Source organism: Ciconia boyciana, chromosome 8, assembly GCF_034638445.1.
Source record: "Ciconia boyciana chromosome 8, ASM3463844v1, whole genome shotgun sequence".
In the NCBI taxonomy this organism is placed as follows: Eukaryota; Metazoa; Chordata; class Aves; order Ciconiiformes; family Ciconiidae; genus Ciconia; species Ciconia boyciana.
The window spans coordinates 15601341-15628815 of NC_132941.1; the positions used below are offsets into that span (position 1 = coordinate 15601341).

Here is a 27475-nt window from a genome sequence, read left to right on the forward strand (position 1 = left end):
ATATATATATATATATATATATATATATATATATATTTATATATATATATATATAAAAATATATATATATATAAATCCCGCATTCAACTCAGTTTTAGTGTAACTGAGTCACATTAATCTTTCCACGTGGTTTCTGGCACACCTTGTACTTTTTGGGTTTGGTGGTTGATTTTTTTTGTTGTTTGGTTGTTTTGGGGTTTTTTAGGGGGCAGGGGGAAGGTGTTTGTGTTAAATGGAGTCTTTCCATAATCCTGAAGAAATAAATATTCATTTTGAATAAATTTAATGCATTTCTCTGTTTCTTTCACCTGACAGTAATATTGACCTACTCCTTAAATGCTTAAGTCCATCTATTAGCACTGCCTAGTGGTGTGCAGTGCCATTCTGTGGAACTGTAGCTGTACAACACCTCATCCATACTGTAGCTGCACTTGGCCTGATTTCTTAAGAATTCACAGATATTTGTGTTGTGCACTGTATCATGTGACAAATTCAAGGTAATGGATTCCCTGTTGAAGGTAAGTTTACAAGGTAAGTTTGTAAGGTAAGTTTGATTTCTGTTAACAGCGCATATAAGCTATCAGTTTTACAGTTACGACAGAAGTGGCATTTAGGAGATGCTTTCCATCTGCGAAACTTATACACATCAGTATTTTCCCCTTCCAAGCTAAACTTTCAAGTACCAATACAGTTTGTAAAATTCATAATGTTCTACTCATGATAGATATTTTAAAGGACTTTGCATTTTTGTTACATAAGCTCCTTAACAGACATGACACAGCTATCTTGGCACTAAAGAAATCTACAGAAGCTTGCTGAAAGCAGCAAAGCTTTGATTTAAGAGGAACTAGAATTTCCTTCCATGAGAGCAGTTTTCCATTACCCATGTTGTAGTTTTGGTATTGTGGTCAATAAAGAATGGTCTGCCATTGGGTGCATGTCGGACTTCCCAGCCTTTAGGGAGAAATCCTTGCTCCATTTCAGGCTGCTGCTGAGAATACTGTTGTGGTGAATCACTTGATGTTGCTTGTGGTTGTCTTCCTATAGAAATACTTTGCACAGTTGATGACTGACCTGTTTCCACAGCAATCTATGGTAAATGACAAAAAAAAATTTCAAAGCCCTGTAGAGCAATATATTTTTTCTATTAACATACATTTTTGACTCATGAAAGCAGTTTCATAAAGCAAGTGCCAGACAGTACATAGATTTGTTTAGTCTAATATCAACAACATTGACTAACCATCCCTGATTATGCTACCAAGGTTAAATGAAGTCTTTCAGGCTTCTCAATCAGCTACCACTCTTCAGAAGGCTTTCTTGGTACATTAATAGTAGACTGACTTGCCATAAATATTACCATTCCTAACTCTCCTTGCATTCTCTCCGATATTATGTAGTGCTTTACCGGTTTATGCCTTTCAGATGTTCTATTTCAAAGAGGTCTCTAAACTTTACTTCTATTATGTGAGATGTTTAAAAGGTTGAATGAATAAAAACATTAGTAATTAGAAGACAGACAGTACCTGTACAACTGGTTTTATCCAGGTAGTAGTTCTAGAATTGTGATCTATATAATATGACCTCCCTTTTTCATCTTGTCGTTCTTCCCAGCCTGGGGGTAATCCAGATGATGTAGGCAGTAACTAAATATTAGTGATAACAGAAGAAAAACAGTTAAGAAAACTATGAAACAGTTAAGAAAACTATGAAACAGTTAAGAAAACTATGAAACAGTTAAGAAAACTATGAAACAGTTAAGAAAACTATGAAACAGTTAAGAAAACTATGAAACAGTTAAGAAAACTATGAAACAGTTAAGAAAACTATGAAACAGACTGAAAAGGCTTTCTTCTGTCAAACTAAAACAACAAAACTACAATCCAGAAGGTTCATGATTTTCGCAAACTGGATAAAATAGAGAAGCAGTATTTAAGTCCTTACTGAATAGTATGAAGTGACAGAAATTTTTTTTTTTAAATTCAAGCTCCTCATCTAAAAGGATTCATTTATATACCTGGTTTAGGCATGTCTGATCCAGTCTAGTACTTCTGCCTATGAGCTCATAGTTTGTAGTGTCACCATAAAAACATAACCTAAGGATGGTGGTACAGCTTTTAATTATAAAGCAAACAATTTGAAAAAACAAAACTCATATCTTCATGGAAAGACCACTTCCTTCTGCAGGCTCTACCCATGCGTTAAGCTAATGTCAAACCAAAACCACAAAGCTGGAACATGAAAGCTTTACAACTGAACTCCAATCTTGCTAGACTCATAATCGCAATTTTGTCAGGACAGCTGCCAGAAGCAGAAGGCCAAATCTCATTTAAAATGTCAGCACATAATACAGTTAAAAAAAAAGTTTTACACGAAGAAAATCCTTCAGCTTCTCTGCTACACAAGCCTGGGTTTTTTGGAAAATTACATACCACTGGATGTGCAGGCTGCTCTTCAACTCTGTATGTTTGCAGACTACCTCTTCTGCTGGAATGGTTCTTAAAGTAGTGAAGATGAATGACATTATTAGCTATTATTGCAGCTTTAAGGATGGCAGCAAACAGTCAACAATGGTTATTACACTTTAAACTATTACAATTTTCATCTTGAACAGAGTGTCTTATTTGTTTTGAAACATTGATTTAATATTTTTGAAACTACTGTTTTAACACTGCTAGAAACATTAAGTTAACAGTGTCTATTACAACCATAAGACAGAATAATACAGAGGCTTGTGAAAGTTCTGAAAACCCTAATAATAGAAGTTTTGGCACATAAAACATTAGAGTTAATTGCAACCAGTTACATTACAATTGAATTTACAGCATAGAACTTACTGCATTATCTTATCAGTAGACTAAAGCCTGTGATATATCAGAGCTAACACAACTTTTCAGAGAGTAGATTAAGTTAATAATGACAAGATATGAGAGTCTGAGACATCCAGTTTGAGTAATTCAATCCCTGGACTTTGCATAAGCATCCACCTTTCTGCCTAGAGCCATATTTAGAACTCATCTGCTACAATTAAGCAACTGTATTTCATCTTGCTCCAGAATTTCTCTGATTATTTGAAGGATTTTTCCCTATCTATGTACCCTTTTAGAATACTTGAAAGAAAAAGCATGGTTAAGTTTTTGAATTTTTTGGGGGGGAGGTGATGGAGGTGAAGGGAGGCAAGACTGTCATTTTAGCTGGCTCTTGCAAAGAATTTGAACATCTGCCTCTTCCTTTGCTTAGGCCACCCAAGCAAGCTGAAATAACAGTTTTCTTGCTATCTGATTCTGAATAGCAGAGATCAAGTAATGTCTTGTTACTCTCACTTTGCTGCTCCAGCAACACCAGTGATGCCTTTGCACAAACTTAGCAAAATATAGTCACCAGAATTCCAAATTTACATTTGGAATAAGCATTCTCAGCATCACAAAAGCTAATGATTTTATTTAAATACCAAAATCTTGCAGACTAAATGGTCTGGGTCACCCCTATAGGCTTTCCTCAATGGACAGTGGATTTCTCAAGTCACATATCAGGTTACAAAGCTGTTTGTGGAGCTCGGGTTTCACAAGACAGCTGAGCTTATTTAATTGCTTGCTACCACCAAAAAGACAAGTCTCACTCCTGGCTATGTACTCCTGCTGCTTCCCCTTTGCCACCACAGTATGTGTCAGACAACCTAGCATGCTGTTTCAGCTTGCTAAAACTGCAAAAAAACAGAGTTGGGGGAAAAAGAGAATAGTTTTCTGCTGGGTTAGCAAGCTGAACAGACTCACTGAGAGGTCAGACAAGTTTCATAACTGGCACAAGGGCTGTGGAACTGTATGAGCGAGGTCCCTTTATCACTGCTATGGAGTGACCAGGTTTACTCAGCCCAATCATAAAACTTTATCCCAATATTCACAATGAAAAATGAATTATCTTAAAATTTGTTCTAGTGGAAAAAATAACCAGTATAGCACAACTCCCTTTGTCTATATCCTGAAAGTTTATTTCTGCTTCCTTCATCTGTAGTTTTCAGCAGCACTCAGTATGACACTAGAATAAGAGGTAGGTTTACAGACTGAAAAATAGTTCACACAAGTCTGTTTTAATCTCAGGCAGAAATTCATATAAGCAAAGTGGGTAAGAATAAAATGTTTGCTTAGATGGGGTTCTATAGTAAAAAGATTACTCTTAAATTCTCTGCATTTGAGATGAAACTAAAAATATAATTGTTAATATGAAGTATTTATGGATCTAATTCTATCAGTAGTAACATTTTGTGCAAAATATACATATTTCTGTACATTAGAACAATGAAAAAAATAATTTACAGGGTAGGCTGATGACTGGCCAGTAGCTGAACTTCCAGAGGTAGTAAGTCTGGTATTCAATTCTTCTGCAAGATGAGTCTGTATCTCACAATTACTCTGTGAGAGAGGTATTTGAATGTTCTGATTGCTATACATTGTTGCCTCATCTTCAGTTATAATTTCCCAGCTCTTTAAAAAGAAAATAAAGAAAAAAATATTTCAAAAAAGTAGTTCCAAGTTACAAATAGTTAAGACAAGCTTTTTGACTAGATTAAAAAGTTACTTGCATTTCAGAAACACTTAGAGATTGTTTTTACCTCAGGGGAATCTCTGTTGTCTAGATTTTCTGTATCCTCTGATATCTGTCGCCGGTGAGTGAACACATGCTGGGCCTCCAACTGCACACTACCAATATCTGCAACAGCTACATTGTCCCTATTGATGGGGAAGTCAGCATACAGTAGCCATATTTTATCTTTCAACAGTAAGCTAGGCTAATAGCAAAAACATACATTTTATAGTCATTTTGGCAGAAGAAAAATAAACAGTCATGAGCTATAAAAATTAATGTAATCTGTTTAAAAAGAATAAGCATTCATGTCATTGTGAAGTGTAAGTTAAACTAAAGAATCAGATAACATTCCAGATATTATTTTTGTAATTCACATATAGGGGGTGGGGGGGCGTAAATAATTTTATGCAGTCCCTGCTGGGAAGGAGGAACCAGGCTTAGAGCTGGAAAAATAATTCCCTTTCCATTACTATAGCTATTATCTCTTACTATTGCAACCAGTTTCTATTTGAAGGCATACTTCCAGAGAACAGGAAGAGTACTGTGCAGTTAAAAGGACCACTAGCCAGTGACCATTACACATGGGCTTGAAGGTTAAGCTATGGAAAGCTCTCTACTAATTCTCAAGCTGTTCACTTTCTAGCTCTCCTTGCTTTCAACGTAACTAGAGTGAACTAGTTACACTAGTTAATATAAGACTTGAATTTTCAGGCCAAAAGACATACTGAGCAGTTGGTCTTTTCCACTGTGTTCTTCTGAATTCATGATTGACATAGTAGGTCCTGCCGAGGATGTCCTGCCTTTCTTCCCAGCCTGAAGGCAGTGGAGGAGATTCCTGCTGCTGCTGTTGTGGGTGGCTAGCAGCATCTGGTTGGTCCAATATAATCCACCCAGGCTAAGAGATATAATATTAACTACCTTTAATATTACCAAAGTTGAAAAAGTATCTCAATTTATTAAACCACCCCCCTTTTAAGGTGCAGTTCCACTACATCTTAAGCCAGTAAGATTGGCTCTGGGGTTTATTGTGTGTATTTCTCAAGAAATTATAGGACAAATTATGCATGCAGAAATCTTATTTTTAACTCAAGTTCCTTACACATATTAGCATCAAAAGTTGTTTATTCCAGGAAAATAAACAGCATTCATAGACTAGGTTAAAAAAAGTAAATAAATTTCATTTCATACATATGCTGCAAATGTACTAGTCAGATGAGCATACCATTTTGTAACAGAAAGTTTAATTACAGCAAAGGTGGTAATGCTGATTAGAGCTGTTTAAGTCTTGAAAAGAAATCCATTGGTCTAAATTGGATGTGCTTACAAAAGATTACAAACGTAAAAGTAGTTAAGATCAAAATATCCCTATAAATTGGAGAGAGTTGAAATTCTAAAACCAGCAAGATGTCAGCATCTGGCTGGCTGGAGTCAAACAACATTAAGCAACAGTAAAAATACTGGGCAATGATACTTCCATTAATTCTGAAACAAGAAAAGTTACATAGACATATAGCAAGTCAGTACAAGAACAAAACCAGTTTTCTTTTTTAGATATACTGACAAAGCCACTCCTTTAGTTGGAAAAACTGCTCCAGAATTTTTATGCAGACTTACAACTTTTATGTAAGATACAAGCAATCGCTTTTAACTGGTTTGTTTCTAAAACACTATTTATAGTTTAGTGATTCCTAACGTTCGTTTTTACTGTAACTACCCTTAATAGCTGAAGACATTTGCTAGCTTTTTCAGCAATAAATACATCTTTTCCCACCTCTAATTCTTCAGCCTGTTCTGTGGTTTCTTCTTCAGACCCATTGCTTTTAGGTAAATAAGTCATTTTTAATCTAAGGTGGCCTTTGACTCTTGATTTATGGCTGCAGAAGAGAAAATAAAATGTTCTTATTGTGCACTTGTGAAATAATTACCTGGAAATAAAATAGCTGAAAAAGCACAGCTAGAGGATTATTCTTAAGTTTCTCAACACAAACTTGGCTTTTTATAGTTTAAATTAATGAAGTTCTATAATGGTATTGAGTTTTTAGACTTCTGAATACACCTTGATATTATGTACCACAAGTGGAAACCTTTCTTTCCAACTTACTCTTCTGAAAACTCCCCTAGTATCCAATGCATAACAATAAAGAACAAGAAAATAAGAATAATGACAATTTAATTCATATAATTATGAATTATAATTATGGGAGCTACCTTTCTCAAAGGGGAAAGGGGGTCTTTGCCCAGGAGCTTGCGGGGTTCATTGACAGGGCTTTAAACTTGATGTGAAGGGGGAGGGGAAACATATCAGGCTTGCCTGCGGCAAGCCGTGGGAGGACGCACAATAGTTAAAGGGATGGGGTGCTAGCATGGGCCCTCAACCTGTTGCCCAGGGGTGTGCCAGGGACGCTGCTCTACAGTCAAAGTCTTGCGGAGATGAGCTGGGGGCTCCTGAGGTAGCAGGAACCAACAAGGAAACTTCCGTGGAACACCTTAAGGGAAACAAGGGGTGTTCCACTAGGAAGGTGACATGGCCGACAGCCCAGATGAAGTGTCTCTACACAAACGCACACAGCATGGGCAACAAACAGGAGGAGTTGGAAGCTACCGTGCTGCTAGAAAGCTATGACCTGATTGCCATTACTGAAACCTGGTGGGACGAATCCCATGACTGGAGTGTGGCTATTGATGGCTACGGGCTATTCAGAAGGGACAGGTGGGGAAGGAGGGCTGGAGGTGTTGCCCTCTGTATCAAGAAATGGATAGAGTGTGAAGAGCTGTCCCTGAAGAATAGCCATGAGCAGGTCAAAAGCTTATGGGTAAGAATTAGAGACCGAGGCAACAAAGGGAATCTTGTGGCTGGTGTCTACTACAGGCTGCCTGATGAAGGAGAGCCTACTTACTGATGAAGCCCTCTTCCTCCAGCTACAGAAGGCTTCACGCTTGCAAGCTCTTGTCCTACTGGGGGACTTCAACCACCCTGACACCCCCTGGAAAAGTAGCACGGCGAGGTGTAGGCAATCCAGGAGACTCCTGGACTGCGCTGAGGATAACTTCTTAACCCAGGTAATAGACACCCCTACCCAAGGGGATGCAATACTGGACCTGATGGTCACCAATGCAAGTGAGCTCATCAGTGATGTCAAGACTGGAGGCAGCCTAGGCTGCAGTGATCACTCATTGGTGGAGTTCACAGTCCTGAGGGATATGGGACAGGCGAGGAGTATAGTCAGGACCCTAAATAAAGCAAACTTCCAGCTCTTCAAGGAGTTAGTAGCACCCTCTGGGAAATGGTCCTCAGGGACAGGGGAGCAGAACAGAGCTGGCAGATCTTTAAGGATGCTTTCCATAAAGCGCAAGAGCTCTCAGTCCCCAGATGTAGGAAATCAGGCAAGGAAGGGAAGAGACCAGCATGGCTGAGTCGAGACATGCTGGTTAAACTAAAGAGCAAGAGGGAACTGCACAGGCAGTGGAAACAGGGACAGGCAACCTGGGAAGAGTACAGGGATGCTGCCGCTTGTGTAGGGATGGGGTCAGGAAGGCCAAGGCACAGCTGGAGCTGAACTTAGCAAGGGATGCAAAGAATAATAAGAAAGGCTTCTACAGCTATATCAACCAGAAAAGGAAAGTTAAAGAAAGCGTACCTCCACTGATGAACAAGAATGGTGACCTAGTATCAACAGACAAGGAGAAGGTTGAGGTACTCAACAGCTTTTTTGCTTCAGTCTTCCCTGACAACCGCTCTCCTCACCCCTCCCTAGTCAATGGACAACATGTTGGGGACCAGGGGGGTAAAGCCCCTCCCACTGTAAGGGAAGATCAGGTTCGTGACCACCTGAGGAACCTGAACATATATAAGTCTATGGGACCTGATGAGATGCATCCCAGAGTCCTGAGGGAACTGGCTGATGTAGCTGCGAAGCCACTCTCCATGATATTTCAAAAGTCATGGCAGTCAGATGAAGTCCCTGGTGACTGGAAGAAGGGAAACATTGTGCCCATCTTTAAAAAGGGTAGAAAGGAGGACCCTGGGAACTACCGACCTGTCAGCCTCACCTCTGTGCCTGGGAAGATCATGGAACAGATCCTCCTAGAAGCTATGCTAGAGCACGTGGAGGACAGGGAGGTGATTCGAGACAGCCAACACGGCTTTACCAAGGGCAAGTCCTGCCTGACCAACCTAGCGGCTTTCTACGAGGGAGTTACCACATCAGTGGACAAGGGAAAAGCAATAGATGTCATCTATCTGGACTTCTGTAAAGCCTTGGACACGGTCCTCAGTCCTCCACAACATCCTTCTCTCTAAATTGGAAAGATATAGATTTGATGGGTGGACTGTTCAGTGGATAAGGAATTGGTTGGATGGTCGCATCCAGAGGGTAGCGGTCGATGGCTCAATGTCCAGCTGGAGATCAGTGATGAGTGGCGTCCTCAGGGGTCCGTACTGGGACCAGTGCTGTTCAATATTTTCATCAAGGACATTGACAGCGAGATCGAGTGCACCCTCAGCAAGTTTGCAGATGACACCAAGCTGAGTGGGGCACTTGACACGCCAGAGGGACCTGGACGTCATCCAGAGGGACCCGGACAGGCTGGAGAAGTGGGCTTGTGTGAACCTCATGAGGTTCAACAAGGCCAAGTGCAGGGTCCTACACCTGGGTCGGGGCAATCCTTGGTTTCAATACAGGCTGGGGGATGATGTGATCGAGAGCAGCCCTGCGGAAAAGGACTTGGGGGTACTGATGGACGAAAAGCTGGACATGAGCCCACAATGTGCGCTCGCAGCCCAGAAGGCCAACCGTATCCTGGCTGCGTGGCCAGCAGGTCGAGGGAGGCGATTCTGCCACTCTGCTCTGCTCTGGCAAGACCTCACCTGGAGTACTGCATCCAGCTCTGGAGCCCTCAGCACAAGGACATGGAGCTGTTGGAGCGGGTCCAGAGGAGGGCCATGAAAACGATCTGAGGGCTGGAGCACCTCTCCTACGAGGACAGGCTGAGAGAGTTGGGGTTGTTCAGCCTGGAGAAGAGAAGGCTGCGGGGAGACCTTATAGCAGCCTTCCAGTACTTAAACGGGGCCTATAGGAAAGACGGGGAAAGACTTTTTAGCAAGGCCTATTGTGACAGGACAAGGAGCAATGGTTTTAAACTAAGGGAGGGCAGATTTAGACTGGATTTAAGAAATAAAATTTTTTTCAGTGAGGGTGGTGAGGCACTGGAACAGGTTGCCCAGAGAGGTAGTGGAGGCCCCATCCCTGGAAACATTCAAGGTCAGGTTGGATGGGGCTCTGAGCAACCTGACCTAGTTGCAGATTTCCCTGTTCATTGCAGGGGGGTTGGACTAGATGACCTGTAAAGGTCCCTTCCAATCCAAAGCATTCTACAATTCTACGAATTATAGTGACTGTGTGCAGACAATCTATCAAGTATTATTTCAATCTACAGGACTACTTTTCCTAAAACTTTAAGTTACAGCAAACTCATATACTGCAGCATCTGCCTCTCTGTACTTAGCTTAATGCATCATTAGAAGCCTAAAAATAGGATGTCCTGGTTTCAGCTGAGATAGAGTTAATTTTCTTATAGTGGCTGATATGGGGTTATGTTTTGGATTTGTGCTGAAAACAGTGTTGATAACACAGAGATGTTTTAGTTGTTGCTGCACTGGTCAAGGACTTTTCAGCTTCCCATGCTCTGCCAGGTGCAGAAGAAGCTGGGAGTGGACACAGCCAGGATAGCTGATCCAGACTGACCAAAGGGCTATTCCATACCACATGATGTCATGCTCAGTATATAAAGCTGGGGAAGAAGAAGGAAGGGGGGACATTTGGAGTGATGGTGTTTGTCTTCCCAAGTAACCATTACGCGTGATGGAGCCCTGCTTTCCTGGAGATGGCTGAACACCTGCCTGCCCATGGGAAGGAGTGAATGAATTCCTTGCTTTGCTTCGCTTGCATGCGCGGCTTTTGCTTTCCCTATTAAACTGTCTTTATCTCAACCCTCGAGTTTTCTTACTTTTGCTCTTCCGATTCTCTCCCCCATCCCACCAGGGGGGAGTGAGCAAGCAGCTGCGTGGTGCTTAGTTGCCGGCTGGGGCTAATCCACAACATAGGATTTCCCCATATTGATTTTATTTAATATTTTCACTTGATAAAGAAATCTGCCAAATTATCTCATCTGCTTGACTATTGGTATTAAAAAAAAAAGTCCTGAAAATATCACTAGTGAGTCAACTGGATACCTGCACATCATCTTATTAAAATAAAGAAAAAAAGCAAATCCCTCACATCATTAAGGTCTAACGCTTTGCCTTTTTTTTTTTTTGCCATGCAGAAAAAGTGAATTAGATTTTCTGATATCCAGAAAAACATTTCATGTTGGATTATAAACATGTCCCTTCAGATCTTATTTTGGTTTCAGAAAAGCTCACAACCCTTTGAAAGAGGAAGTAACCTACTATCTTACTTTCCAATCCAATAGTTCAAGTAATTTATTTCAGAGTATTAACATCTTAATAATTCTTACTCAGCTTGAGGTATTGGAAACGTAGTAACCTTACTTTTAATATTCCTGTCTAAGTAAATGCAAATATGAACAAAATTGAAGAACATGCATTAACAATACTAAAGCATCTAAAAGTTACAGTAAGATTTCAAGGCAGAAAAGTGCCTGAACCTGTGGCAGTCTCTTACTACAAAGCACTGCCAAATTCATGTGGTAGCCACTACAAGAAAAGGTCAGATTCTTGACTAACTAACAACAATTGAAGTTAATTTACATAGAGACAATAAATAATATTCTTCATTCATTTATAGGATAGGAAGTGTTAAATTCAGAAAAATAGGAGATCAAAATGAAACTTGACAGTCACTAACTCTGTTAAAATCATTGATATGCTAAAAATCAGGAAGTGTAAAATACTTTAAAAAATACTACTTCTGCTACTAACGTGGCTGAGAAAGATCTATAGATCCCACATGTTCTGATGTTATTTCTAAATTGGAACCTATTATCTGAAAAATGTTGACATGCATTTTATGTATTTTATTTCTAATGAAAGTTGCTGAAAACTGCTCAGATTTAGGTTACGAATCTACATTTTAAAATCAAATATGAAATGCATAACACTAATATCAGTGTCGAAGTGTTACCTATAATTTAAAAATTTCTTGTTTTTTTTAAACACAGGCCTTCCTAAATGTTAAGCAGCTTTTCAGTTTAAGTTTTGTTATGTTTATAATTAAAGTCACATGAAACTGCTTACATTAAACAGGCAAACAAAAGAGACAGGAAGGAAGGAAACAATTTCAAGTTGAAAAGGGATAAATGAGTTATGGCATAACATTGGTCACCGATTTTACTGTTCGGTGAAACAGTAAATTGTTCAGATGAAGTTATAATGTGAATTATATCATGGCCTGAAGAAAAATGATTTATTCTTACCAAATAATCTGTAAGTATTTAAACAAATGCTGACTTTTTAGTAGAACCACAAATATCTTACTGCATTGATGCTCAAATTCACAAAAATTTAGACAATGTTTACATATGTACACGTAATTACATAACAGCATTGTTTAGATATGAAAGTTAGAATTTTTATGTGATATTTACTAACCTTCTTGGATGAAGAACAAAATCCTTAAATGTGTATGGTCTCTCCATACTTGGATTTTCTGTCTGGAATAAGACAAGATTTTTTTCAAGAAAAAAATGTACCAAACACTTGAAGTTAAAGAAAATTATCAGAAATTGACCATGAGTTTCTTTAAAAGTCATATAACATTTTAAAATTTAAATTATAGGTTTAGGTACAGTAATAGCATTACCAGCTTTAATCTTAGTAATAAGACTAATTCCTCGGTTCAAGAAAAAAAAAAAATTATCTTTCAGTGTATAGATATATTACAGTTTCTAAAGCACAGAAAAAAACCTGTTTAGCCTGAAGTCAAGGAATAGATTCTCAATTTTCACATTTAAAAGATCCACCATAACTCTTTTTCCTCCCTCGGCATTTTTCAAATATTTTTTACACAGAACATACATAAAAAGCCATTTCTAGCTTTAGGACTTGGGGATAAAAAAATAATCACAGAAGAATCCATTCTGAGAACATCTCTGTTCTGATTCACAAAAGTGAAGTTGCTCAACAGAAAGAAGCACAGAGGTAAACAGACATCATTTTATAAATATACATCTCAGGTACAGGTAGAGAAATATACATGAGGGATCATTAAAGAAAACAGAGATATTTATTTTTCTGGTTAACAGAAATACTTATAATCCATCCAAAGTTCTGCAATTCTTACAAAAACGTGTGATTTTTACAATACCACGTTTAGGAACGTTTGTAGATCCCTCTTTTTTTTTTTTTTTGAGTTTATTGTTCCCCCTCCCTTTTTCAGCTGTTTGTAAACTCTGGGGAGTATCGTTAATCAACACATTTTAACTGTTTCAAGAAGTACTGTATAATATGAGGAAAAACTTGCAATTGTTATATTTGTAGGCCTTTTAATTAAAAACAATGGTACATGATGCTATCCTCAAAGGTTGAACTAATTCCATAATAGTATTTTTAAAAAATATCAAAGGTGTGTCAACATTTTATTGGAAAGAAACAACAACAAAAAAAACCAAAAACAGAACCTAAAGGTTAGACATTATTAAGTTAGAGATTTTAGAATTTTATTTGTAACTGTTGAGCTTTGTTATGAAACAGTCCTAAGATTAAGCTGACTAAATTTTACTGAACATGATAACTATTACACTGAATCTCAGAAAGAAAAATGCTCTCTTGTATTTCAGACATTTCAGTGTAAGCTCTTACTAATGCAATTTAGAATACTACACTCAAGTTGAAGTGTTCCACCTTCACTGAAGTAAAATGCAGATCTTCAATACTGTAATGATATATGTCGCACTGGTGTTATCTGCAAGATCAGGTTCTGTACTTATAAAATGATTTGTCTTACAACTAAGGTAAATGCTTCTTTGAAATTAAAATGGAATTAAGCTTGGGTTTTGGTTTTGTGGTCTGGGGTCGTCCCGTCCCCCAACATTACATTATTTCTACCAACACACACACTAAGACACTGTGGAAATATATCACAGAGGAGAGAAAAAAGAAAAAGATTATCATCTTAATCTAAGTTTTACAATTATTTTTCTGACTTTCCAAAAGCAAGAGTTGCCTTAGATTCAATGCTAGATTACACTTAGATTAATACATTTTGGTTTTGGAAAGAACAAATTCATATCTGCCAGCTATCTTACTTTGCAGATGATTTGACCTTTTCACATGTCCCTGATTACCAGCTCTTTTTACTTATGAACAGTTTGCATTTGCATAGTATTAAGCAAAACCAAAACCGCATGTAATAAAGAATTTATAAACTGATTTTATTAATCCAAGATATATTTACTTATGTAAATGAAAGACTTTTAAAAAATCCCTTCCGGCCAATAGAGTACAATGGATTTAGATGGCAAGACCAAGAAATTAAGAAAAGGAACCAGGAAGACGGAAACAAAGAGGAGACAGGGAAAAGTCGACATTTGAGGAAGGTAAGAAATAGCCATGAAAATACTCAAGTGAGGCTCTATAAATTAGTTCACACACACACAAAAGAAACAAAATGCACCAATATCTCCAAAAGACTCCAGATACTGCTGTCCAGCTTATTAGTGGGAAGTGAAAACACAGACATTCTTCTCCAGAGGGACATTACGGACAGTCTTTCCAACCCACCTGACTGAGGGAGAGGAGTTAGTGTGATCTCACATCCCAGTTACGATGGGAAACGGGACATATCTGTAACTAATGCTGACGTGGGTCTTACCAGAATGAAAGAACAACTGCTCTTGGAAAGGTTTTGCCATGGTTGTTATCGTGTCTTTAAAACAGTTGCTGATAAATCTGTTAGTATTTGCTAATGTTTTGAGACCTCAGAAGAAAATTAAAAGGCGTACTTATTTCAGTGTTCTCGGTCATTTTTCTTTAAAACTAACAATGTGCTTTGCAAAAGGAATACAAAACCAAAAAACTTAAATAGGTACAAAGCAACACTAGCTCTATTTCCCACTTACCCTCTTCTGTATCTGTTTATGGGAATAAGGAATATTAAGAGTAAATTTGTAGACTTTAAAGAAAATATTTTAATAAATGACAATAATTACAATCTTTTCTTGTCTTCAAGACTGTTTCAAACCTTCCATTTTTATTATTGAAAAAGCTAAAAGCACTCCTAACTCTCATAGCAGCAGAAACTAAATACAAGGTAACCTATATTTTTTGATAAATATCAGCACTAAAAAACCCCTAACAAATCCACAAAAGAAAAACAATCAAAAAACCCACAGAGCAGGAGGATTTAATCACTTATATTATCAGTATGGTTAACTTCCATAGATGACTAACACAGTTGCATACAGAATCATTTTTCCCTTTCAGTCTTAAAACAAAAACAAACAAACAAAAAATACAAACCGGTAACTGATAAAGAGGAATATCCACTTGCCCAAGAAAATCATCTCGAGTCTACGGAAAATAAAAACAAACAAAAAACACATAAAGTTTAAAGTTACGAAGTGTTTTAAAAAACATTGTTCCAAACCCCTGATAGCATAGTAATGCTTTCTAAGAATTTGAAGACACTCTTGAATTAGACAGTAAAACTTGTTCTGTATAGAATGAGTTCTGATTGACCCAACACTCAGAGCCCTGGACAGTTCTGCCTTCCTCAAAATAAATGAGGTTTGAGGGAGCTTTGGGTAGAGATTTAGATTGTTTTTTAAATCATAGAGACTAATCAAACAGGAGAGAGTTGTTCAGCATCAGGACTGAGACAGTCAGCATCTCCAGTAGAAACATCATCTTAAAGGCAAAGAGTAAAGACACTTTTTCACTTAGGTGTTTCTGTAAAATAATTGTCTTGGTATATGCTTAAGCAACTAAACATTTATCACAGATTAACACAGAACTAAAGACCTTCCTCCTAAGAGCACCGGACAATTTCTATAAGTCTAGGCAGCTGTTTAAAACGGGCATATATCAACATTTTTTTCTTTTCAAAATAATACAGCTATTATCAAAAATAAGATTAAGTAAAAATAAGCTTCATCTGTGGTAAGTGCTTTGGAAGTTCCAGCAATTCCAGCTGTCCCAAGCCCGGCAGCAGGATCTTCAAATTTGGCATCTCCCCTACCCCCTGCCTAACATTCCTGTTGACATCTGAAATGTGCTAAAATTCATTTTATCTATGAAAAACACCATTTGCCTACACACATTGCAGATTATAGTTTTAACAACTAAAAGATTCTGCCCTGACTTGGATGTCTTGACTGTCCAACTACGACCAGACTATGAATGCAGCAACTTTGCAGCTGGATTCCCTCCAGCCTATGCTGTAGTACCAGGGGAGGGACCGACAATACATGGTACCATTGTACCGTTCACTTTTGATCAGTGATTTTTGCCTGCCAAAGAAATTAAGATTTTAGTAGTTTGCGTAGGTAATTTCAGTATTTGCCAAAAGTCACCACCAACAGCCAAAGTACTTCACTTGGCTTCTTACTGGATTACTGGAGCATATGCTGAGTTGTTTCAAGTTCATTCGTGATTTGAAAGCCTTTGCGAACCTCCACAAAAGCAGCAAAATATATTATATAGGTCATTTAACATGAAGATGTATCACTGGCTGTGTGCTAAAATCAGGAGGGGATGAAATTTTTAAAAGGGATGTATAAGCCTATGGCATTTTTCAAACATCTACACTATAACAAGACTACGCTTCTTTGCATAGACAGAGTAAGGAACTGTGAAAGTCTTCAACAGTGTAGCCTGTGCAGCCTCTGGATTTCTAGTCTTCCTGATTTTCCCAGCTAACAAAAGATTTGATGCCTGTTCTTTCCTAGATCTGTTGGTTTACCACAAGCTTTTATACAAACTCATCACCCAAGGATTTTGACGGCTTTCTTCCATAAAACTTTCCACTATGAGGCCCTGCATCTTGCTGACATCTATTCCCTTCACATCAGGGCAAAGCCGTGTGTTTCACCTTTCTTCTTGCATGACTATATTTTTAATTTTCAATGCCAATGTTTTACATAATTAAAACGCCAGTCCAATTCTACTAACTTTTTGTCCCATTGACAGCATCCTCCATTCAAACGGTTCTGACATTAAAGGCTACAGGTATTTCTCAAAGAAGTTCTTTCCTCCTTAATAATTCTGGTACCTTTTTTCTCTAGCTCTGTTGTCCTAAGTCAGTTCATCTTTAAATTGTACATGTATATGGAGAACCAGTGCCTCACATTTGTATAAGCTCTAATTTTTACACCTCCAAAAAGCACAACGAGACTGCAGAGCTTGTCATAGATGATAACATGCTAGAAATCTAGAGGTAAATAAATTGAATTTGTAGTGTGCATATGTTATATTCAGATTTGAAGGGGGGGGGAGTGGGAATAAAAACAAAACACCCACCTTTTTAATTCACGAACTCATTTGAGATAGAAAGCTACAACAGGTTTTCATACCTGAAGAGTCTGAAGCTTCCCTGAACTACTGAAGGAAAACTTTCTGTATTATTACAGACCACAAGCTTCTGGAAAAATATAGCTATCATTTTTGCCTATGAGGTTTTTTTTTTTGAAATGGCACAGCACATACCTTAGACATGTTAAAAGGCTTAGTATTTGTAAAGTTCTTGGCAATCCTCAAGTGGAACATGCCTTTCAAATAAATTACTGGAATGTGGGACAAAAGTCTGCTGTATTTTAGAAAACCTCAGAACATTGTGTTTGTTACCAGCATTATTTTAGTACGGGCTCCTGTTATTCACTTTATTATTCTGCTGTCTCTCCTGCTATTTTTAGCAGAGCTAGTCTCGATAACCAACCTTTAACAGTACTTTCTCCTCCAGCCAGAGAGTAAAATCCTCCAGTGGAGATTTTTGTTGACCTCCAAACAACTAATACATAGATCAAATAGCAGGAATGCTCTTTAGCAATGTGCCTCACTATGACAAGCTGACTAACTGCCTTCAAAGAAGTGCCAAAGAAGCTTTGAAACAGACATCACACACATTAACAATTAAATGTCAATGGAGTTGAAACTGTTTGGATCTCTGTTTCATGAAAGCAGGCATCCCAGTTTTTTCAAGACAAATGGGTCAGTTGTTCTTGTCAACTTCTAATTTCTTAACAGCCAGAGAACTCAAACTTTCTCCTTGCCAAACCGTAAGTGCATAAACCTCAATTAATGATATAGTACACTAACAAAGAGGCCTTTTTTTTTTTACTGATTCATTGGTTTAGTCTATAGAAAGTTATTAAAAACATGTGAGGACAGAGAGCTGCTGTATACAACATATTTAAAGAACTCTAGTGCAATGCCAAAGGGAGTGCTCAAAGAGGAAAAGCACCAAAAGAAAGTAATCCAGTCCACAACTCTTTTTCACCTATTTTATGAATATATACTTAATAAGCATTAACAGTTAATATTTTGGATGTTTTCCTGCAATTCCCATCAGAAACTGGATAGAAGTAGATTTTAAACAGACATGCTTATCTGAGTCACATGCTTAAGAGCAATACTGAGAGCGTTACCTGTAATTTATCAGGTTTGAAGACAGCTAACTGAATTTAATGCCTTTCTTAATTGCTGGATTCACCACAGTGCCTTTTGAAACGGCTCTTGTATAAGACCAGGGTGTTGAAGTAACAGGTATGTTCTCTACCAACTTTTGTGACTAATTTTTATTGGTGTTAGTGCATGAATTAGAACCCAAGTATATTCCCAGTCTTTTTCTGACTAAACAGGCAGCCAGTTGTGCATAAGTCAGTCTTCGCACAGAAATCTGCAGCTGTATGGCAAAATGAGAAAGCATGCAGCTTTTATTGGAGGGAATATAAAGTATCAATTCAAATTGAAAAAACAAACAGTGATCCGGACTATCACTGCTTATGAAAACAAGAGCTCAATAGATCCCTTATAAAACCAACATTCTTCTTGCTTAAACACCCAAACATCAACATTAGTTACAAGCTTGATGAGAATAAAACAAACACAAACAAAACAAAAAAACCAAACAAAACTTTTTTGAGCTACACTAGCAACTTCAAATATTTTTCTTTTCATGCTGTACTCAGTATATTATTTGGGTCTCTTGAACTCTAGATCAAGAAAAGTGAGCTTTTTTTCTCCCAGAAAATACTGCCAACATATGCTATTCATCATGGGAAAGTAACAGTTTCAAAAAAGCAAAATTAAATTATCATGTTAAGATCTTACCAAATTGATAGATTCTAAAAGTAAAGTTTTCTCTATCTTGCAAAGCGATAGATACTTTGTTGCATGAATTAATGAAAGCCCGAGTCTCCTCTATTTTTAAGGGGGAGAGGTAGATGGTGAGGAGATTATTTTTTTTTAATGACATGTAGGCATTACTTTTTAGTTGGCATCTATGATCAACTATCTATGATACTGAGATAGAAGAACCTATCAGCATTTTCAAAATAGAGAAAATATGTACTGTTAGATCAACATGTTTCTGCAGGACCTTCAGCCCTGCTGGCCGCTTCAACAGCAAGGTGTCAGCATAACATGCCTCAGCAGTTTTACCATCTGTTTAACAGACAGCATTTAGAAATGACACTGAAGTTATTTTCACTAATTCTCCCTCGCTTCCAAAGATATTTTCAGAGAACTGCTTCTCCAAAAAGACCAGATCAAAAGTGTCATCTGTTTCTCCATTTATAGCTTACACTTTTTATGTAGAACCAATGTTACAGATAGATAGCTTCCTTAAAAGTTCGTATTTAGTCTCCAGTAATTTTATAACAACATTCGTATATTACTCCACTCAAAGTTCGCTACTTTGAGAACTTGTGCTTAAAAGTTCATGAACAAAGCAATTTAAGATAGCTTCCCCCCCCCCCCCCCACATATGAGAACTCATTTTCACATAGGTCACAAGAAGACAAGAAGTCATCTATTATAACCAAAGCATACTTAGGCACAACATAAACAGAGAACAAGTCAAAAATTAGTAATGCGTATGTTTTATTCATCAGGAATTTCAGTTTCTTTGGTTTTATGGACAGATGTGCCAAATAAATTACCATATAAAAAGCAGGAATATTATATTTTATGAAAAGTCAAGAGCCAATCCAAATTTGGCCTCCTATGTTAAACCAGCCAACAATCAAAAAAAAAAAATCAGAAAACAGTACCAAATATTTAATTAGGTACTATTTTGACAAGCCATTCCTGACATCAAGTCAGTTAACTTCATAGTAGTATAAAAACATAAAACTTTCACATCTATTTGTGGAAGCTTTTGTGCCAAATCTTAAGACTTCAAATAAAGTTTGAAAAACAAACTCTTGTAGTAACAATTCCAGGTGCACTTTTACCTTCATCAATTAACACTATAAAGCTTAAAACACTTAAAAAAATGTAAAACCCTATCAAATGTTAAACTGCACATGTAATTTGCCCCCTGAAATGAGCAACAGATAAACCAGATATAACAGACATTAACCACACTGGCTAATTAATACACTCAAAGGACTCAATACATCAACTTTTTGTTATTCAAAGCAAGAGGGAACAAACAGAATTAAAAAACAAAAACACACACACACAAAAAAAAAAGAAAAAAACCCCAAACTATTTGCCTCCAAAAGGCAGATAGGCAATTGGAGCATCTCTGCATCATGGTCTCACTCCTGGGAAGTTTATTAGGTCCAGTACACTGCCATAAAGATGCACAAAATCAGGTTGAGCCTGGAAGCTGCTTTTTCCAGCCCTAAATATAATCTTGAACAGTCAGCCCAGGCTGTTCAAGTAACTGACCCCTTCTAAGAAATTTCTGTGAACACAGACCTACAGCAGGGCTGGATGCAGGCTGAACGGCCTCAGCATACTCCAAAATTAGTCCAGCATTTTTAAAAGCATTCTTAAGTCTACTGTTCTCAGATATTGTTGATCCAAATTCAACATCAACACTAACTCAGGAATTCCCAGCGCCTTTGCACCAGTGCACAGCTAGCGGCCGCTGCCAGCCACGCTGCAGTTTTCCATGCTCTTCTGCACTCCACCTTAGTCTTCATGTGCCACTGATCTGAATGGGAGCCCCAAGCCCTACCTATTGACCTCTCCTAGCTCCAAGCCTAAACCTACTGCTGCCAGTCCTAAATGCAGACACAAGATGACCTGGCTACAGCAGAACTTACCGGTTTGTCTTAAGCTGTGCTATGCTCAAGTTATAAATCCTATCTGTCCAAAACCAGTCTGCATGAACTGACCTTGGATGCCTCAACCTCTATGACACAAGGCAACTACAACACAAATAATCCACCCACAATTAGTTTTACAACAAAAGCAGTATTACAATTTATTTCAGATAAGCTCAACAACATTTCTTACTAAAGTCAGATTACACTTCCCACATTAGACATGGGTTTTATTGGCTTACACTTTGTTGGATGTTAACCACTTTGGATTTATTCTTTATAAGTTAAATATTTGTCCCAAGTCGAACTTCCTAGAAACAATGATTACTACAACAACTGGCTAAGGTAGAAACTCCATTAAAAAATAAATAATGCTCATAATAAATTCTGGAAACCTTTTTCTTCAAAAAGCCCTTTTGCTTTCACGTTACTGAACATGGCCTTCTCCCTTATGCTAGGAAAACCACAGATTGCCAGAGAAATCATCTAGTCTAAAAGAATCCAGTTCTATGTTTCTTCCCACATTGCTCTGACTGAGTAGCTGGAGTGTCCCACTTGCATTTTAATAGGCCCTAACTTCAATGACTCCAATTCAAGTTTGTATGTAATTTCAGCCAGGAACTTGCTGATGTCCTTCTTAAATTCTGTTTGCTTATGTTCCAGTTGATACAGCTGAAAGCAGCCCAAGGTGTCAAACAATAAATGCATATATCTGTAGACTTTCAGTTTACCGTAAACTGCCACAACACACACACAAAAAAAACCAGTTATGTACTCTTTTGAAACAGAGATGATTACAGATCCATAAACTAACACTGAAACGACCTACAAACATCTTGCTGGCTGCATTCCCAAATCAGCATGTTCTGTTCGTCACAGGGAGCGAGGAAGAAAGTTCACTTGAAACAGAGACACTTAACAGAAATGCGGGGCAGTCCCCTTCAGACAAGGGTGAAAGTCAGTCGTAAGCAAATGACTTGCCTGAAAAGGCCAGTCAGTTTTGCTTGCTTGCTCAATCTGTGAAATTCATCCACTTCTGGAAGATGAGAAAACAAGTGTTGGAACACAGAAGAACACTCTCAGCCCAGGGTGAGGGGAGAACTTGAAAGAGCACTTCTACCATTTGATCCTAGGTAGCTGCAAGGGCTGAGCAGGCACCAAAGAGCCTAGTAGGCAGATGAACGCTCTGCGTAGCCTTGTATCCTCTCCCTAGTAATGGCCAAGAGCAGACGCTTAAGGAAATAATAAAAGCAGCAGTTAAGAACAGTACTTCCCCCAGTTTCTAATGAATAAATGGTCATGGACTTTTTGATCCTGACATTAAAATACATACTGAGAATGTAATACCCTTTGATGGACCTTTCTTCAACTTATCTAACCTCTTCTTGAAATCCATTTCTACTTTTGGTATGCACAACATCTTGCAACAGTGAGCTCAGCAACACATAAGAGAACATACCTATAAGAGTGGATTCTCTGTTTAAATTCACCTCTCCTGAACTATAGTTTTATAAAACTCCCTTTATACCACTTTTTTTTCCCCAGAGCTGAAAAGCCCATCGTCTACTTCGTGTCTCCTCAAATAAAATTTATCCCAATCTTGTGACCCTTCTTGGTATTTTTCTAGTTCTGTTATACATGCTTTCTGAAAGAGGAAGACCAGAAATATGCATGCCATGCACATATGTGGATTTGTACAACTCCATAATGGTGTTTTTAATTTTGTTAGTTTATTCCTTTCCTAATAAATCCTAACCTTCTATTTGCCTTTCAACTGTCAACAAGATTTGGGCTGACATTTTCAGCAAGTCGCTCATCATGACAAACTATTTCCTGACCAGTATGGGAGACCATTACCATGCATGCATCATTAGCTGTTTTTCTTCTGTGTGCAGTACTTGGCATTTATCAACACTGATTTTCAAATTGTCCATTCTACTGTCTAGTCACTCACTACCATGAGAACTTCTGCAACTTCAGAGGTGACAATTTAATTCTCACTTTTGTTTCTTATCTTTTAATTAGTTGTCATCACTGAGGATGCTTTTTTCTGCACTTATATCTTGAGAGTATTTTTCAGAACTTCTGCTAAGGGTTCTTGTCAAATCTTTTGAACAGCTTACTGTCTTGCATTAACCAGCTTGCCCATCTTCGCATGTCATTGCTTAGTTTGATTTGTAAGACAAAACTTCCTTTTATGAAAGCAGTGCTCAGTCTCCCTCCTTGTAAACACAAAACATGTCATATGTCTACTAATTCTATTCCATGTACTCTTTCTTCTAGACTGGCCTGTTACAGTAGCCTGTAGTTCCCCTTTTGGTAATTTTAAAATATTGGCATACTACTTACCATCTTCATTCAGTAAGGGAATCTAATAGATTAAAAGATTATTCATTATAGTTAATAGTTCAACAACTTTATAGCTGAGCTTCTTGACAATTCTTGGGAGAATACCTGCAGGTACTATTAGATTTTTGTTAAGGGCTTCTGTCCTGCTACAATGCTTACAAAGACTACAATTTCTACATCACCATAACATTTTCCAATAAATATTTTTGTTTAACCCAAAGTGTTGATCTAATTTCTCACAGAAAGCAAAAAGGATCTACCATTCAAAAAAAAAAAAATTATAGCAATGATCATGGTCTCATATCTGAAAGCCTGCGAGCTATTAGCTACTCAGGAGTAAAGGGAAGAAGGTCTCTATCTTGCCTTGTGAACAAGTTTTACTTCAACACATTCTTAAATGTATACTAAGCCTTAAGAGAGAGAATAACTATAGCTTGTGGCTATATCAAAGAAGCCACACCATCAATGCTTCCCACTCACTCATGGTAGATTAAAAGGACATGAATCAACCCGAAGCCTGGATAATTAGATATTTCTATAAGCTGTTTCAGGAGCTCTGCTCTGCATGCTTTTGCAGTTTTCGTTTCCCCTTTTGTTGGCATGAGAAACCTGCCCAAACTCAGTTCAGCTGCAGACTATAAACAGAATGAGGTCAATCATAATTTGTGCAGAGCACAATCGAACAAAACTGCTCCTTAATATCTACGTGTAGTGTTTGCTGGTGACTACAAAGTGCTAGAGCTTTGATATACAGGGTTATTTGAGTATTCTGCTACAGCCCAGACCCTGTTCCTTACAGCATGATCATATTCTGAAGTTACATATGGGTCACTGTTGCCAAATACAACTTGTTAAAACTGACAAAGAAAAATTTTAGGGATGGGGCTGATACCAAATAATATTAATTGATTGCTTCCTTTGCTAATGCCTCCACATAGCAACCGTTCACAGCTAGTCTTGGCTGTAAAGTTTATCACATCCTTTGTGTGTAATCTCTTTTCCCCCAAAGAAGATTGCTAATTAAAAGCTAAAGGCATGAAGAAAGGTGGAGAAGCTGTAACAAAACTCTGTATTTAAGCAAGATGGAAAATAAAATAAATCAGTACAAATTATCAAAGCACTACAGGTCATTGTTATATAAAGGATGAAAGTAGGACATCACCTACAACTAATTAGAGATTGTTAATTATTGTGATTAACAGTGTCCACTTTCTTCCCTTTAATGCTTTGATGTATACTTCAACTTCTAAAATTTGTCTGAGACAACATAAATAGTATTATGATTTAAGTCTAACACAGTTGTCACCACAATTCCTCAGAAACACACCACCTTCCTTTCAGCCCCCATTCTCCTTGACTGAACTGATATACCATACATAGCAATGTGCCATAGACTGTCCTGTAACATGATCCTTCAAGATATGCCATACTGAACAATATGAAAATCATTAGGTGATGAGGTTACTGTAGCACAATAGCATAAAGAGATGGCGATTTGTGCTTTGCCTTGTATTGCCTCTATACCCTTTTGCTTCACCTGCCCCTTTTCCACCTCACTCCCTTGCACAGATTTGGGACACCGATACCCATGCAGCCCCTTCACTCAATATGCAAAGACGAAGATGGCTGGAGATAAGCCACAGTTGTCTTCCCCTTCTCTTGGCACTTTTCCCTGGCTGCACCATTATCTTCTGTTTTGCTAAGACAGAAGCTCTATACTTAAAGAGGATACAAGAGAGAAGACAACCTTGGACTATTCAGTGCTAACTTGCGGTGCAGCATTTATCGATGGAAACAAGATTTTCCAGGCACAGGTTCTGGTCCCCTCAGCATGTTCAGATCAGTTGGGAAGTAAGTTAGTGAAGAGAGACATCCTCACACAGAGCTCCCTCAAATTGTTGTTTGTCCAAAATTTAAACTTAGTACAGAAAGATTCAAATAGCATCTCCTTTTACAAATACAAAAGGCAGAGTTCCAGAACCTGGTGAAAAAAAACTCGAGAGTTCCAACTAAAGGTCTTCTTCACATGAACCTGACAGGTGAAACACAGTAGAAAAGTGTTTTGGTTATTTTACACCACCTCTGAAGTTTTTTGCTTCAAAACATGTATTTCATTCACTAGAGACAAAACTTAAATATAGTTACTTGTAAACAAAAGGATAATAACACAATTATTCCCTTAATTGTTTAATAAATTATTTTAAAGGTATACAGTTGCTGAAACAGATTTGCAAGTACATTTACGATATTCACATTATCTAATAAGCAGTGATACTAATGGGGAAGGAATGGCTAATGTCAACAGGGATGTCAATATAATAGTATACTTGTAGAAGAGATTAACACAGCTTTTTTTTTTTTTAAGTTTGTTTATGATCTACAAGAAGTGGAACTGTAGTCACTGCTTCTGCCTTCCTTTGTACCTCTTAAAGTTTACATATGTAAGATGACATGTAAACTGCTCCCTCACTCACTCCTACCCTCCCAATTTACACCTGTGATGTCAAAGTGCTTTAGTTGCAGATTTATTTCTACCCTAAGCAAGAGATAGATGCACTGAAAAAGCATTAAAAACAGAAATACAAAGTCAAGGACAACTTTCAGTGCTGAAACCATAGACTACCTCTTCTTCCTGCTCTGCATAAATGAAATTCCACTATCTACTGCAGAACCTATTCAATATGTTTCCAGTAAAGATCAGCAGTAGTATGTGGGCCATCACCATTCCATATTTTTCAACTTAATTAAAAATAATCCAAGGCTAATTGTCACAGAAATGGTGTTTTGATTTTTTCTTTTTTTTTTTTTTTTTCCCTTCCTTAAGTCAGCTTTAACAAGCTGTTGATTATAGAAAGCAGGAAATCTGATACGAGGTGGCTGAAGGCTCGTAGCTAGGCACATAAGAATGCATAGACCTTTCACTGCTTCAGAGTCTGGAGTCTCTGACCAAAGCACTGATTTGATTTCATGACTGCTCTGTACAGATAGCTGACATTACTAAATGCTACTCCAGTATCAACTTGTTAAATTTGAACCCAGACTCAGCATATCAATATACTAGGCCAGACTAACTGGAGTCAAGAGAAATATTTTGGGAGTTGTTTATTTTTAAATGAGTCACAATACACCATGATAATTAACTTGACTATATAATTAAATGATTGCCATAAAATCTATTATATTTGTCACAAGACTAATAGCAAATACAATAGTACTTATCTATTTTATTCCAGTGAATTGCTGAACTGCTATAAAGTCAACTATGGTTTTTGCTTAGTTTGGTGGGGGAAGCTTTTAAATTTTTTGACATGTTTTATAGAATACTCTATAAAAACTTATTTTACATAAAGACTGAAAGGGCCATTTCAGAACTGAAAGGCTCCTGTGCCTGTTGTTGCATAAAAGAATCTGAAACAAGTATACTGCTATAAAACCTTTAGCGTCCAGTATTCTGGAAAGACCTCTGTCGGAGGTCTTTTTAATTTGTATGTAGATACAGCACAAATCTAACTATTTGCAAATACATGAAAAGTACAAGATAACTAAAACAATTTGGGATTCAGACTCTTTTTTTCTATTATTTTTTATTTTTAAACTTGCGTGTCATCTGCCAGTCAGAAGAGGAAATTTTAAGAATTCAGGAAGCTTAAAACATGCTGCCACGTTAACACAGTAAAAATGCTCAACTACCACAGAAGCACACTATCAAGTGCTTTAAAAAGTTACGTCTCCTTAGATTTTATGTCAATCCACTATAAGCACCGCTCCTGGGAACTGAAACAAACTATTGACAGTCCAGTGTCCTACAAGGTTTTCTGGAATATTTGCTAACAATCTAATACTGAACTTGGATTCTATCTAAATTTAATTTATTAAAATTCATTCAGTATTAAAAATATAAAATATCTTGCATATCAACTGCCATTGAACACAGAGGGTAGCAGTGCAAGTTGACGAGAAATGTACTTGAAGTGCATGACTCAATATGTTTTCCTTTTTACAATATACTTTTTAAAAATAACTAGATCCAGACTACCTAAAATATGTCATAATCTGTTTGTGCTTATTGTGGAATTTACCATCAACTTTAGAGTTTGATTTTGGGATGAGGGATCACCAAACAAGATGCATAGTGATGACCTGTGATCCACTATGAGTTTTATAAAGAAGCTTAAACATAGATCACAGTTTTACAAGAAGGAAAATGCATTTGACTTCAAACTCTTTTTAACCAAAAAGCAATACAAAACTCCAAAGAAGTCAAAAAGTGTTGAATCATCAGGCACTACTCTAAGGGCAACAAGAGACTGAA

The 27475-nt window shown here is 37.5% G+C and overlaps 1 protein-coding gene across 6 annotated transcripts in view; it reads right to left on the reverse strand.

Annotated features, from left to right (window-relative positions):
* The window catches only part of NEDD4 (NEDD4 E3 ubiquitin protein ligase), a 67560-nt gene that overhangs the window by 14981 nt on the left and 25104 nt on the right, over positions 1-27475 (reverse strand). For 2 of the 6 annotated variants that reach the window (XM_072870714.1, XM_072870709.1), the window contains 9 exons: positions 15062-15112; positions 12194-12255; positions 6356-6458; positions 5310-5479; positions 4610-4727; positions 4314-4481; positions 2433-2498; positions 1527-1646; positions 884-1090 (listed from right to left, as the gene is read on the reverse strand). In XM_072870714.1, the coding sequence (XP_072726815.1) occupies positions 884-1090; positions 1527-1646; positions 2433-2498; positions 4314-4481; positions 4610-4727; positions 5310-5479; positions 6356-6458; positions 12194-12255; positions 15062-15112 (1065 nt within the window). Of the gene's footprint in view, positions 1-883; positions 1091-1526; positions 1647-2432; positions 2499-4313; positions 4482-4609; positions 4728-5309; positions 5480-6355; positions 6459-12193; positions 12256-15061; positions 15113-15950; positions 15967-27475 lie in introns of all 6 variants that reach the window. The other 4 variants (XM_072870712.1, XM_072870710.1, XM_072870711.1 and 1 more) reach the window with 4 other exon arrangements.